Source organism: Amblyomma mixtum, chromosome 3 (genome assembly GCF_055824585.1).
Source record: "Amblyomma mixtum isolate Tamu chromosome 3, ASM5582458v1, whole genome shotgun sequence".
Classification (NCBI taxonomy): Eukaryota; Metazoa; Arthropoda; class Arachnida; order Ixodida; family Ixodidae; genus Amblyomma; species Amblyomma mixtum.
This window is the reverse complement of record NC_143014.1, coordinates 204,221,672-204,235,768: the sequence shown is the minus strand read 5'-3', so window position 1 is coordinate 204,235,768 and position 14,097 is coordinate 204,221,672. Positions and strand designations below refer to the sequence as shown.

General features: G+C 49.5%; 1 protein-coding gene across 1 annotated transcript in view; it reads left to right on the top strand.

Annotated features, from left to right (window-relative positions):
* The window catches only part of LOC149353365 (CD109 antigen-like), a 122,104-nt gene that overhangs the window by 41,297 nt on the left and 66,710 nt on the right, over window positions 1-14,097 (top strand). Inside the window, exon 3 of the mRNA XM_089582504.1 lies at window positions 13,774-13,942. Coding sequence (XP_089438630.1) covers window positions 13,774-13,942 — 169 coding nt within the window. The remainder of the gene's footprint in view (window positions 1-13,773; window positions 13,943-14,097) is intronic.

Sequence of the window (14,097 nt, the reverse complement as noted above, 5' to 3'; positions counted from 1 at the left end):
TGATAGCCGGACTCACGTGCTGCAGTCCATGGTAGTGAAATGAGGTGTGGTAGTTTACGAGCGTAGAATTTATATGTTCAGATAGCTTTTCGCACGTCCTGGAGACTTTTATCAGTACGTAGTAATTTGTTTAGCAAGTGTCGTGGGTAAAACTTTTTGAATTCCGTTTACTACTGCGAAGAATTTCGAGTCGTTTGTGGGGTAGATTTAAAAGATAATTTCTTGAAAAATAGCAGGATGGCATTAGTCCTACATTTCCGATCAGTTTAGAATTGTTTATGGAATTGTTTATGGCACCAAATCGCATAACGTTATCTGCTGCTTCTTGTGTCGATCTGGTGGCAAGAAGTGTTGAAACAACTTTAGTGCACACTGGCACAGTCACTTATGACGCGTGAGATGCCTTTGAATAAATAGCGTGTGCTGAAATGACGAACACGTGAAGAAACAAGAGAGACGACAGGTCTGGTTTTTCTGATTTCATTTCCTGTCGAAAAAAAAAAACAAATGCGAGAAAATATGAACGTGAACATTATGTATTGATATGTTTATCAGGCATGGTAAACTTGCGCAAAAAGAACACACCCAGGACAGCTAGGTTTACAGGACTAGTATGCTGCGCTCGTCCCGTATCCTCTCTTGTGTGCGTTCTCTTCGCGCAAATTTACCATGTCTGCGCGGAAAGTTACGCGAGGAGAACACACACACAAGACAGGATACGGGATGAGCGCAACACACCTGTCTTGTAAACCTGTCTTAGGTGTGTTCTTTTTGCACAACTCTCCGCACAGACATGGGTAAAGTTGCGCGAAGAGAACACACACAAGAGAGGATACGGGACGAGCGCAACATACGAGTCCTGTAAACCTGTCCTGGGTATGTTCTTTTTGCGGAACTTTACCTTGTCGGCTGAATTACGCCAACTAGCGCAACGTCATTTTGTACTCAAGTATATCGCAATGTGCATATTGCGAACGTCTATAACCGTTCAGGCTTGATGCTTGTGCACACGATCTGTTTTCCTTCTAGAAATACCCATTGCCACCCTCGCACATGCAAAGTTCTTTGCAAGGTCTGCATGTATAAGAGCAAACACTCTGTTCAGAAATGCTGAAAAAAAAAAGAAGCACAACGAAATGATCTGTGACTCCGTGTCTTATTCTTAAGACGGCGAAAAGATAGCTTTAATGTACTTGCACTTGCTTACAGATCTTTACGCGCTTAAAATACACAGACACAAATTATTTTGAATGGATAAATAAGTCGTGAACTCAGCTTATAATGAGACACCGTTCGCTTGCGCGGAGAATAAACGCCCAGACGCTGCATGGAGGGAAATCAATGATGCCTTAGGTGGGGTAAACCCTTGTGGGATAAACATCGTGATTCCTAAAAAGAGCTCGTTGATCATTTCACTAGTCACTTCGTAAATGTAGCATGCATCAGCGTAATTCTGCAGCGAGGGGCTATCTGCGGCGTTATCGTTATATAATTTCTCTAAGTGCTTGTTCCTTGACCGAAAGGTGAGCACAAAATCCTCGTGAGCTTCATGAATCTTGAACAAATGCGACGCGTTAACTATCGATAGTGTTGAAAATGACCTTCTCAAACATGTTTTAGAAGTTATTGACCCAGCAACTGGTTATATTTTCATTATTTCCCAAGTCCGTTGTGCTTCCGGATTGAATGTGAGGAGCAGGTTAAGTGTGCGTCTTAAAAGTAGTGAAGGATCCAAATTAAAGATCCTCTGCACATATTGACCAGCTTTTCCTGTTTTCTCCAAAGCATTATAAAAATGCGATCTTTGCTAGATTGTCACGATTTTTGGCTCCATAATTTATCCTCGATGTACGTGCATATAAGGGATTGCTCTACGTAAAAAGCCGTGTACGTTAAGAGACGGAGCAATTGCCGACATGCCACTGTAAGGCTAATTTTGCCTTTACATTTACAGCACCACCACCGTGTTAATGCTCAAGGAGCTCATGCCACAACATTTTGAGAGGAGCCTTTTCGCCAGAGGTCACTTCACCTACTTTAGAAAAGCTTTGCATTAGCTTGATCATGGAATTGTAATTCATAAGTTGCCCGCGAACGGCATCCGTGGTAATCAACACTTACTGCAATCGTATTTATGTAAACGAAAACACTATATTTTGACTGGTAATGTAAAGCTGCCCCTTTATCAGCGCAAAGTGGCGTGCCTCAGAGAAGAGTATTGGGCCGTCGACTGTTGAGATTCATATTAAAATTATGTGAAAATTGGTGATGATGCCAAATTTGTAATATACGCCGATCACTGCACTATCTTCTCAGATGACTGGTGCTACGCAGCAGTTTGTCTAGAAAAGTGTCAATTTAATCACTTGTGCAATCGGATGATCTAATGCTAGAAATGCTTAAACTGCGTTTGTTTTCTGTTTTCTGTTATTTTTTTTCCGCTACCCGGAGTACTTAATCCTGCACTGAACCGGCAAGTGGCCTTTCGGGTATCAGTTCATCGTTTGCGTGAATGAACTTTCGCAGTCTGTAATCTGTCAAGCTCTTTTGGTCTCCATGGAAGGAGTAATTAACTCATTAACATCCTCCTGAACGCAGCCACACGGCCACAAATGGAAAGCTGTACAGATTTCTAGGAAACAGTGGGAAAAATTCATTTTCCTGAGCGGTGCGAACGAACGTCCTGGGCCAAGCCCCAGACCGAGACGAATTCTTCTTCAGCTGCCAAGCTCTTTAGAAAGCTGTATGTTTTCTTTTCCAGTCGTACGGCTGCGCTCATAGGTGTGTTAATGAGTAATTACTCTCTCTCTTGAAATGTACTGCACCGTGGGATTCACCACACATTGGGCTAACAGCTCTCCGACCGACCGACCGACCGACCGATCGATCGATTGATTGATTGATTGTTTATACTGGTTCGTTGATTGATTGATTGATTCGTTGGTTTATTGATTGATTGATTAATTGATAAAAAAGCGGCATGCATGTCCATCCGTACGGCTGCAAGTGTACCGTGGTGTGCAAAGCCAGGCGCTTCAGGAATATTGAATTCAACGAAAGTGTCAATGCGAAAAATGCAGGTGCTTCTTGAATTTCACTCCAACGACGTGGTGGTGCTCATATATAAGTGGAATTCGCTATCAAGGGGTGCCGCAGGTGTCGAATTGAACGAACCTCACTCGGTTCTCCTGCCTTGAGTTGTATGCTCGCAGCCCCAGCCCGGGACGTGCTTTTAGCCCTTGAGCATGCTTCTTGGCTGGCGAGCACATCGGTTGCGTAGAGACGACCGAAAATAATTTCCGCTAATGACCCTTGGAAAGGAGCACGTCGCGGCGCGCGAACGTCACTGACGCACGTGTGGTGGCAGCAACAGTGCAGCGCCTGGCTTCACTGCAGCCGTTGTCGATCCAGTGACCGAGAGCACCGATAGCGCTCCGCATCACTGCGGTCTCGTCCTTCGCGCGACCTGCACGTGCCTCGCATCGAGGAAGAGCGGCAGCCTTCTCACATCGCGAGCTGTTGTCGAGACCCAAGGAGAGTTCGGCTGCCGGGTTATCTCAGTCCAGAAGCGGATCATTATGCATACAATGCCGGGGTTGCGGCTCCTTGCGCCCCACTAGCCGCTGGCATGCTGCACCTAACTGTTGGGCACGGAGAGCGATCTTTGTATATACGTGTCGCAACGCGCCACCACTCGCATTGTTCACGCCAGCCTTGCGAGTAATTGGTCCGCGCGAGGACGCCGCACGACTACACGGCATTCGCGCGATGCATGCGGCTCCTCAACCGGCGCGCTGCGTCGATCGGAGGCGTAAATCCAATCAGCCCCACGCTGTGCCCGCCGAGGCGCCTTCCCCTCGCCGGGCGCGGGACAATTAGCGCTTCTTTCATTACTCCGCCAGCGAAGCGGGACTCTTTCCTCGTCTTTGGGGGAGAACTGTTGCTGCTGCCGCAGAGAAGCAGGAAATCGCAATAGCCGTGTAAGAGAAGCAAACAAAACACTGGGGGAAAAAACGAATGCGACAGTTGCTGCGGAAACAAAACAAAAAAGAAACAGGAAGGAACGGCCGCAGTGCGCAGCGCGGCCAACCCGTAGAAACCTCTTGATTGATAATGTGTGCTCAGTAACGACGTAGGCTTTGCGGCATCCATGCGTTGGCGCGCGAAGCGAATAAGGAAGCACGCTGTTAGAGCTTACCAGCGAGGAGTTCCTGTTGGTGTAATTGTCTTCCTGTCAGGCGAAGAGTTATCCTTTGACCCCTTGCTCACTAGTAGTCGATGTGTGTTTTTCTAGTTTGCCGTTTGTGGTGCTAGCTTGCTTCAGAAGGCAAACAGAGAAGGTTACGCGCGAAGCGAGTACTAGCTAACCATTAAACTAACCACCCTACATATTGTTATGCTTGCTGTAGGCATAGCAAGTGCATCATGCCCTCCTTTTCAGCGAGAAAAAAAGACCTTTCAGGCCAAGAGGGACGGCGTAGTGGAGGGCTGCAGATAATTCCGACCACCTCAGGTTTTTTAACGTGCACTTACATCGCGCAGTACACGGACCTGTAGCATTTCGATGGAAGCGAAATGCTACCGCCGCGGCCGAGATCGAACCCGCGTCTTTCGAGTCAGCAGCCGAGCACTTAGCCACCGCTGCGGCTGAAGAAAAAAAATAAGAAGGTATATCAGCGTTGCAGACCGGTAGTTTTCATGCGTCAGGGAAAAATAACGCGTCGCGAACGTCGATGCAACTACGGTGACGTCATGGTGTTGCGTCGATGCGCCTGGCTCAGTGGACATCAGGCGTCGTGCTGTATTCGTCAGCAGCTTTCCTTGTACGCTGGGTCTTCATGCGCTTTCCTTGGCGCACGAGACTTACTTTGGGATGCAGCACTCGTGGCCTTATTTTGGCTGCGTGCAGCAGACGTCGACATAGTGCCTACTACATCTTGTTGACACATATGAGGAAAGTGCATACCATGCGATTTCTTCAGGTATGCATAGCAGGGCGCATTCGTGAAAGGTGCGGAATAGCGTCAAAGAAGCTCTACGAGTTCGTGGACCGAAAGTTAACGATGTTGTGGAACCTTCCGATACGCCTTCTCACCAACAGTGGAAAAACTACTCCCTATACGCTCTGTCTTGGCATCGAATTTCTCCTGCGCCCGCCGGGCTGTAGCTGCTTGGGGCCGCGCAACATCGGGGTGCGTCCCTGCAGTCGTCCACTGGGCCCTTGCATCCGGCCCGTTGCTGACGCCGCAGTCGTCACGCGCCGATGACATCTAGCGCTGGCCGGCGTGACGGTGGCCATTGTCCGCTCTCCCGGCTACTCGGCCCAGAGGTGCGCACGCCACAGTAGCAGGCCGCGTTCTCCTGCGCGTTTCCGCCGCCGCCGTTGCGTGCCCTGGGCGTCGCTCGCAGACCGCAGGAAGAGGAAAATGACGGCTGCCGCGAGTCTGCAGAGGGAAAGCTGAACAATCACAGCGGCATTACAATGGGCTGTTACGTCCCGTCGGCGGAATGCGCTTTCTCAGTGCAACTCTTTGGCGAGCTTTGCGTATTGTCCGTTCTCTCCGAATGAACTCCCCGCAGAAGAGACGAAAGACAATGCTCGCTTCTTCTGCGGCGAACTGCGGTATGCCTTCGGCGTGAGTGGTACTCGCCCGCTATTCATCTGTTTGAGCAAAAAAAGAAAACTCGAATAACGGAAATGGAGCTGGGGTGGGGGTGCAGAGGCTGTCAAACCAGGCTTCAAGTGTGCTGGGTTGCTTGATTTCGTGCGAGTAAGATCATTTGCCGCCGTTGGCCCATCTCAGATGCTTAAAGATCACGCAGAGGGTACTTACAGCAACTAATTTCATTACGCAGCGTATAGCCTCTATTGTCTCAAGGACCACGTATCGTTGCATTATTGCTGCGTCCTTAAAGCTATAGTGCCACCTGGCTCGCGGGCTCACTGCCCGCCGCATCATGCCTGATAACCTATAGGTAGCGACACCAGAGGCCGCTGGTGTAAATAGCAGCAATTAATTTAAATATTTTTGCGAGAGCAGTGTTCTAATACTGCTACCCGCTACAATGGCGCTGTGCTGGCGCTTGAGCGCCGAAAACGATGTGGTGAAGAAGTGTCCGAAGGCACGCGCAGCGGCTGGAATAAATCAGCTTGCTTCAGCTCTTCAGGACTTCTTCCACACTGGTGACCCGGAACATGGAACGCAATGCTGCGCCCCAAGTTTTACAGGCTCCTGCGCCCCCTCAGTTGACGCTTACGCCGTCCGTCTACCACCTCTGGGGGCGCAACATCCTAACGTATGGTTTTTACAAGCTGAAGGCCGCTTTCGATTATCGAACATTACCTCGCAGGAAACCCGGTTCGGTCACTTTCGGGCTCGCTGGCCGCCTGGTGTCGCGCTCGAAGTCCGCGACATTCTGTCGTCCAGCCCCCCCCCCCCCTCCGGCAGCGGATCCATATGACAAACTGAAGGCAGCCATTCTATAGAACGCACCCTGCCCTCTGAACGCCGGGGGCTACAGCAACTCCTCTCCTCTCAAGGGCTCAGTGACCGGCGTCCATCGCATGTCACCACATGCAGGCACTGCTCGGTGACCGCGCAGCCACCTCTGACGCGCAGCTTCTCAGGCAGTTCTTCCTGCAGCGACTTCCACTACTGGCGACGGCGACCGCGACACGCCACCACTTGCCACTTTAGCAGACCTCGCGGGCGAGATCGTGGACGCTACGGACATCGCTTTACCGCGCAAAGAAAAAAATTCCCAGACCGGATACCGTAACCTTGCAATGTAAGGCGGATGGCGATAGTGGGCTCGCTCCTCGTTGCTAAGTGTCAACTTTCTTGGCAGGCGCAGAGGAAGGTCGTGCACTATCGGTTTGCTGATCAGTATGCCTAAACAGCGCATCTGTACAAGGACGAGGGAAGTTGAGACAAGACACAGCTCTGCCTTTTACAGGTGCGCTGTTTTAGCCTTATTATGTTATATCAACTCGCCCATCAGTCTGCGCTGTAGCTGATCCAGCTTCGCAGTGTAGCTGCTAGCGCTGGTAAACTAGCATTCTTCCAACCTCTCAATACGTGGCGGGACGCGCCGTGTCGACCGCCAGTACCCAACGTCTACAAGCACCCACAACAAGAAACTGAAGAACCTTCTAGGAATGGCGTGATCTTCCACGAACATGATATCGCTTCGCTCCAATGGCGAGCCTCACTCACTCACTCACTCACTCACTCACTCACTCACTCACTCACTCACTCACTCACTCACTGACCCATTCACTCACTCACTGACCCACTCACTCCCTAACCCACCCACCCACCCACTCACTCACCAACTCACTCACTCACCCACCCACCCACTCACTCACTGACTAACCCACCCACCCACTCACTCACCAACTCACTCACTGACTCACCCACCCACGCACCCACTCACCCTCCCACCCACTCACTCACTCACTAACCCACCCACCCACTAACTCACTCACCAACTCACTCACTCACTCACCCACCCACTCACTCACTCACTCACTCACTCACTCACTGACCCACTCACTAACCCACCCACCCACCCACTCACTCACCAACTCACTCACTAACCCACCCACTCACTCACCAACTCACTCACCCACCCACCCACCCACTCACTCACCAACACACTCACTCACTCACTCACTCACGCACACTCACTCACTCACTCACTCACTCACGCACCCACTCACCCTCCCACCCACTCACTCACTCACTAACCCACCCACCCACTAACTCACTCACCAACTCACTCACTCACTCACTCACCCACCCACTCACTCACTCACTCACTCACTCACTGACCCACTCACTAACCCACCCACCCACCCACTCACTCACCAACTCACTCACTAACCCACCCACTCACTCACCAACTCACTCACCCACCCACCCACCCACTCACTCACCCACTCACTCACCAACACACTCACTCACTCACTCACGCACACTCACTCACTCACTCACTCACCCACCCACCCACCCACTCACTCACCAACACACTCACTCACTCACTCACGCACACTCACTCGCTCGCTCACTCACTCACTCACTCACTCACTCACTCACTCACTCACTCACTCACTCACTCGAGCGCCACTTGCCTCCGCTCATATCAGCTTGTGAGCGAAAAATAGGGTGGCATAGGATGGCCCAGTTGGCCACCCGCTGGAGAAGCAACTTAGGTGGGCCACCTAGAGCACGTGACCTTGTGGCGTCATCATAACCTGCCTACCGGATTGTGAGCAAACTGAGCACCGTGACAGGTGGCTGTTAAATCAATGATCGATCGCGAGAGGTTGGTCGCAAGAGGTTGAGCCCCACCGGTGGCAGCGCCTGCCATCGCAGGGCAGTGGTGCATCGCTTAACCGCCGCACCACTGCGCAGGGAGCTGTACGAGGGCTCCCAGGAACCTATGAATGCAAAGTAGAGAATGACCGATTCCACATATATGGGCATTAACTCATTAACTCTATCGCGTCATACCCTTAAGGCGGAGCTTAAGTGTCCTCTCTATTTTCCTTTCTTAACCAAGAGGGGGCCGGTCATTTACTTATTTTATTTGATGTTTTTTTTGCAAACCCTGTCCCAAAGCCTCTGTTGACGTCTGGGGCAGGCACTTCGCCAAAGCTCGCTCGTCTCTTCCTTACCGCTACCCGCGCTCCCTCGCCGCCTAAATCGAATGTGCGCGCATCGCGTTGATCCCAGCGGACTCCGGTGTATGCTGCTACTGCGTCTCTTATATATTCGCTTTTTCAGCTCGTCGCCCACAAGGGACCGCCAGTCTTTTATCCGGCTCGAAGATGTCTCCCCCGATGTAACGTGGGACACGGCGCGAGAAACTGCGCCGTTGCACCGTGCGAAGGTGCTTTTGCGGGACAAGATCGATAGCGTGTTGTTTGGTAGCGACGTGCGCTATAAGCAGCGCGCCCGGCCAGGGAACTGCAAGCACGCTTCTTGATCAGGAGCTCTTCTGAGGCTCGTTTACCTCTTCCAATCTCCCATGGGGATGGCGTCCGCTAAGGTTGGTGCCGCCCGTGGAAAAAAACAAAACAACGGCGAACAAGAAAAACCGACACGTTGGTACGAGTAGGATCTCGTGTATCCGCGGTGTGACTCTTGTTTCTGGTTAATAATGTTTCAGAAGTCCCCAGCCATCTTCCGCACACCTTACCTCTCCCCGTTCCCTCCCCTTTCCATTAGGAACCTGTTTCACGGCTGTCTGAGTGCAGATCACGTACCTTCAGCGTTGTTTGTTTCTCTGTTTCCGCTCTGCTCAATCGATGTGGCCGGCTTGGCTCAACATGTAGCTGAAGATTGTGTTAACTTTTCCATCGCAGCATGACCTTAGTGTTGCGAAAAAAAAAGGGGAGCATTTGACTTTTTTTGCCTTGCTCTTTGTTTAGGAATCCGTCCCAAAACACTGTGCCTGTTCACCTGAGAACCCAAAATATGCGCAAGTTTTCGAAGCCTCACGCTTCCAGCTCAGGGCATGACCTTTCTGGGAAGGTGATGTATTTGAACTGCGGCCAGTATTCCATGGACCACGTTGCCGCTTGATGATATTGTAGCCAACAGGCGTGAGAGGCCGCTTGTGGGCTCTCTGAGCACCGATGTGTATGAGTTTCTTCTGAGCGCCGTTCTCTCTTTTTCATATTTTCGTCATTTCATCCTTCCTGTCTTCCCTTCCCCTCCTTTCTCTTGAGCTTTTATTGCTCTGCCAGAGGTCACGCATCCAGTATTATTGACGAACCATAACAGGCAGGTGGTTATATATGTGTGTGTGTGTGTGTGTGTGTGTGTGTGTGTGGGGGGGGGGGGGGGTTCACGTAACTTGCTTGAGCCAAGGATTTAAAAAAGCGGTGTACCGGAGCCCGCTGAAACAAACCATACATTGTCTGCCATTACGTGGCGCTCCTCAGACTATTTTTTCCGCTTAATTAGTTAATTAACTGAGATGAATTGCACAAATTTCGAAATATTGATTTTAGTGCCAAGAGCGTTACGTTAGGTAGTAGGGTAGGTTTAGAAACAACCGATCTAGTTTATTGTAGCGTCGTATCTCCTACGGGGTCCTTTTTTCTGGCATCTAAAGAAAGCCCGCGAAATATGAAAAAATACCACGCGACTGCGCTCGTGCGCCACCATATTGCAGCGCTCTCAACGGCTTTTCGAGCAAACGGAGCGTGCTCGCTGACCGTGGCGAAGTGAATGGCCGCCGCTCTTAGTAGCGGCGCGTGAAAAAGACGGGTCCCTGTGGAAAGTGCTGACGCATTGTCAAAGACATCCCGCAGTCTCTGACAAGCGATAGAAAGGCCACGGATAGCCAACCGTGGTCACACTTTAATTCGGTAGTTCCATAGATCATTCCAGAAAGGGCACGAGTTCGTCTGGTTTCTAAGGCAGCCTCCGCATTTTTCCTCCCTTGTATCCCAGTGCAGCCAATCAGTAAGTGCTTTCTTTATCCGAGTACTGGAGTTCAGTAGAGTGTATCAACGCTCAGAGCGGGAAAAATGCGTTTCTCGAGTGAAGAAAAAGCGGACATGGTGCTAGCCTTGGGTGCAGCGGGCGGCGACCGGAGACGAGCAGCTCAGATATTTCACAGCTGGCATCCCGGAACAAAACCAAGCTCATCAACCATTGTGCGACACTACGAGACCCTCCGGCAGACCGGAAGCTTCACCACGAAGCACCATAGGCTGAGCTCCACTAGTCAAGCTGCTCGCGCGGATGTCCTTTCTATCATTGCTTCCCGCCCTCATGCAAGCTTGCGCGATTTAAGTGCGGAGACAGGAGTGTCGGCATCGACGGCATGGAGGACACTGAAGAGCGCAGGCCTCCGGCTATACCACGTACTACATCTGCATCAACAGCTTGAAGATCAAGACTGACAAAACCGTCTGGACTTTTCAAACTGGATGCTCATCAAGGCGGACGAAGACACGGATTTTGTGAATATGGGGACTGACGAGGCAAATTTCTCGAGGAATGCTCAGGTGAACCTTCATAACACGCACTATTGGAGTGAAGCAAATCCCCTTTTCCTTATTGGGTCCTACAGCCAGTACCAGTGGTCTTTCAACGTCTGGCGTGGGATTTATGATGGAACCCTAATCGGTCCTGTATTTTTTGATGGAACGCTGACAGGACAGCGAAGGAGCAGTGGATAAACTATCCTGCCGCCTGCCCCTAGCACGACTCCCTGACGTGTGGTACCAACACGACTGGGCTCCTCCGCACAGCTACAGCCAACCCAGAGCGTGGCTTGATCGCTCCTTTCCCAACCGTTGGATTGGTCGCCTCGGACTTGTGGCGTGGCCTGCTCGATCCTCAGACCTCACACCTTTGGGCTTTTTTTATACAGCGGCGGCCGTTCATTTCGCCACGGTCAGCGTGCACGCTCCGTTTGCTCGAAACGCCGTTGAAAGCGCTGCGATATAGTAGCTCACGAGCGCAGTCACGTGGTATTTTTTCATATTTCGCGGGCTTTCTTTAGATGCTGGAAAAAAGGACCGCGTAGGAGATGCGATGCTACAATAAACTAGATTGCTTGTTTCTAAACATGCCCTACAACCTAACGTGATGCTCTTGGCACTAAAATGAATATTTGAAAATTTGAATGATCCACCTCAGTTAATTAACTAGTTAAGCGGAGTATAAAAAATATTCTGAGGAGCGCCACATGATGGCAGACATGGTATCGTTGGTTTCAGCAGGCTGCCGTTTACCGCTTTTTAAATCCTTGGTTCAAGTTACGTGAAACACCCGATATATATATATATATATATATATATATATATATATATATATATATATATATATATATATATATATATATATGCACACAGGGTGCGTGGATGTTGTTAAGGTTTATCTAAAGTTACAGTACCATTTTTTAGCTCGCTCTATTTGAATAATTAGTCGAGATAAATAAATTAACTTTTTAAATATAGCTTGAAACGTTCCGGCATCAATAGGAAAGTTGTGGAGCTCCACAAATATCGTCCAACCCAGGCACTTCCAACGAGATAGACTTAGCGTGGCCGTTTTTATTCGGGAAAAACGAAAGCCCGCGGAGTTTAAAAAATACCACGTGACAGCGCGCTCCGTGCGCCCGGATGCGCCGCGATTATAGCGCTCTCATCCGTGCTTTGCAAGAAACATCACCCGCTTCGGGCCTTTCGTGCTGCCCAAGACAGCGCTTCGCGGTGTGCTTGGTTCCAAGATAAGCGCCAGTGGGTACGGGCGGGAGCTGAAAGAAAGCGCGGCTCCCGTTTCTGCGGCAATAACTGCACACTCACGTTAGCAGAATGCATGCGGAGGAAAGATGACAATCTCATGATTTTGAATTTGGGAGCAAGATCCTAACAAGCAAAGACGCATGTAACAAGCCTGATAACGCCGTGTGAATTACGCTGAAAAAAAGGAGCCGCGCTTTCTTTCAACTCCCGCCCGTACCCACTGGCGCTTATCTTGGAACCAAGCACATCGCGAAGCCCTGTCTTGAGCAGCACGAAAGGCCCGAAGCGGGTGATGTTTTTTACAAAGCACGGATGAGAGCGCTGCAATCGCGGCGCATCCGGGCGCACGGAGCGCGCTGTCTCGTGGTACTTTTTAAACTCCGCGGGCTTTCGTTTTTCCCGAATAAAAACGGCCACGCTAAGTCTATCTCGTTGGAAGTGCCTGGGTTGAACGATATTTGTGGAGCTCCACAACTTTCCTATTGACGCCTGAACGTTTCAAGCTATATTTAAAAATGTAATTTATTTATCTCGACTAATAATTCAAATAGGAGGAGCGTAAAAATGGTACTGTAACTTTAGATAAACCTCAACAACATCCGCGCGATTTCAGTACTGAAGAACGCTTAGTTATTTTATAAATCTTGGTCCAAGTTAGCTGGGACACCCATATATATATATATATATATATATATATATATATATATATATATATATATATATATATATATATATATATATATAAGATAAGATAAAGTCACCAGAAAATGAAAAACATAACAGGACTTAATTCACGACGTTTCGGCTGGAGGATCAGGCTGGTCCTCCAGCCGAAACGTCGTGAACTAAGTCCTGTTATGTTTTTCAATTTCAGTTGACTTTATCTTATATTGATCAATAAGCTCCCAAGAAATCATTTTTGATGAATATATACGTATATATCTTTACTTGAATGGCGGCATTTAATGCATGCATTTCCGCCTGGCACATGCCGTATTATTGACTTATTGCACAAGTTTTTACAGCATGGGCCTCTGTACTGATATGTTTCTCTTTTTCTTTTCTTGTGCTGTACATTTGTTTTGACACAGCCTCCCATACTGTTGTAATCTCACTATCATTGTTTGTCTTGCCTGATGCCAGACGCGGACAACGGTGGCGTAATGATAAACGGTTATTTGGCGGCTATGATAGATATTACAGGGATCACGAGCCGCGTGCAGACAAAGTCTGCAATCAGGCAGCTCCCAAGTATGATAGTCGAGGGAGGTTCCTTTCTTAAATGGGTACAGCGAACGCTAATTCGATACATGCTTGTCGTAGGCATGAGAACCAATATTTCTTTTCGGGGGGAGGGGGGGGGGATCAGGGAGTGAAATACAGTGTCGTCGTTTGACGCAAAATGCTATTCCGGCAGAATGCTGCGTCGGATACGATGTCGCGTACCTAGCCTTGGCTTGTCGCCACTACATACTTTTTTTTTTTTAAATGAATGGATGCAGGTTCCCCAGAACGCCAAGCCTGGAAAGTACAAGATGCGCGTCGAGGGAAACGTCAACGGGGTCCTGGGAGGCACTGGTTTTTTTCAAGAACAGGACGTCGAGTTTCAGGCCCAGTTCCTCACCATCCTCATCCAGACAAATCAATTCGTCTTCAACTTCGAGCAGTCTAGTAAGATGCACCACGCTGCTTATTCTGTATTTCGTGTGATTCGACGGCGTAGCACCACTGGGCCCATGTGTATCTTTGTTGGAAGCACTTCGGTGCTACATTTTCCTTTATCTCTTTCTCGGTTGCTGTTTTAAACGTTATGATTATTTTCAGTG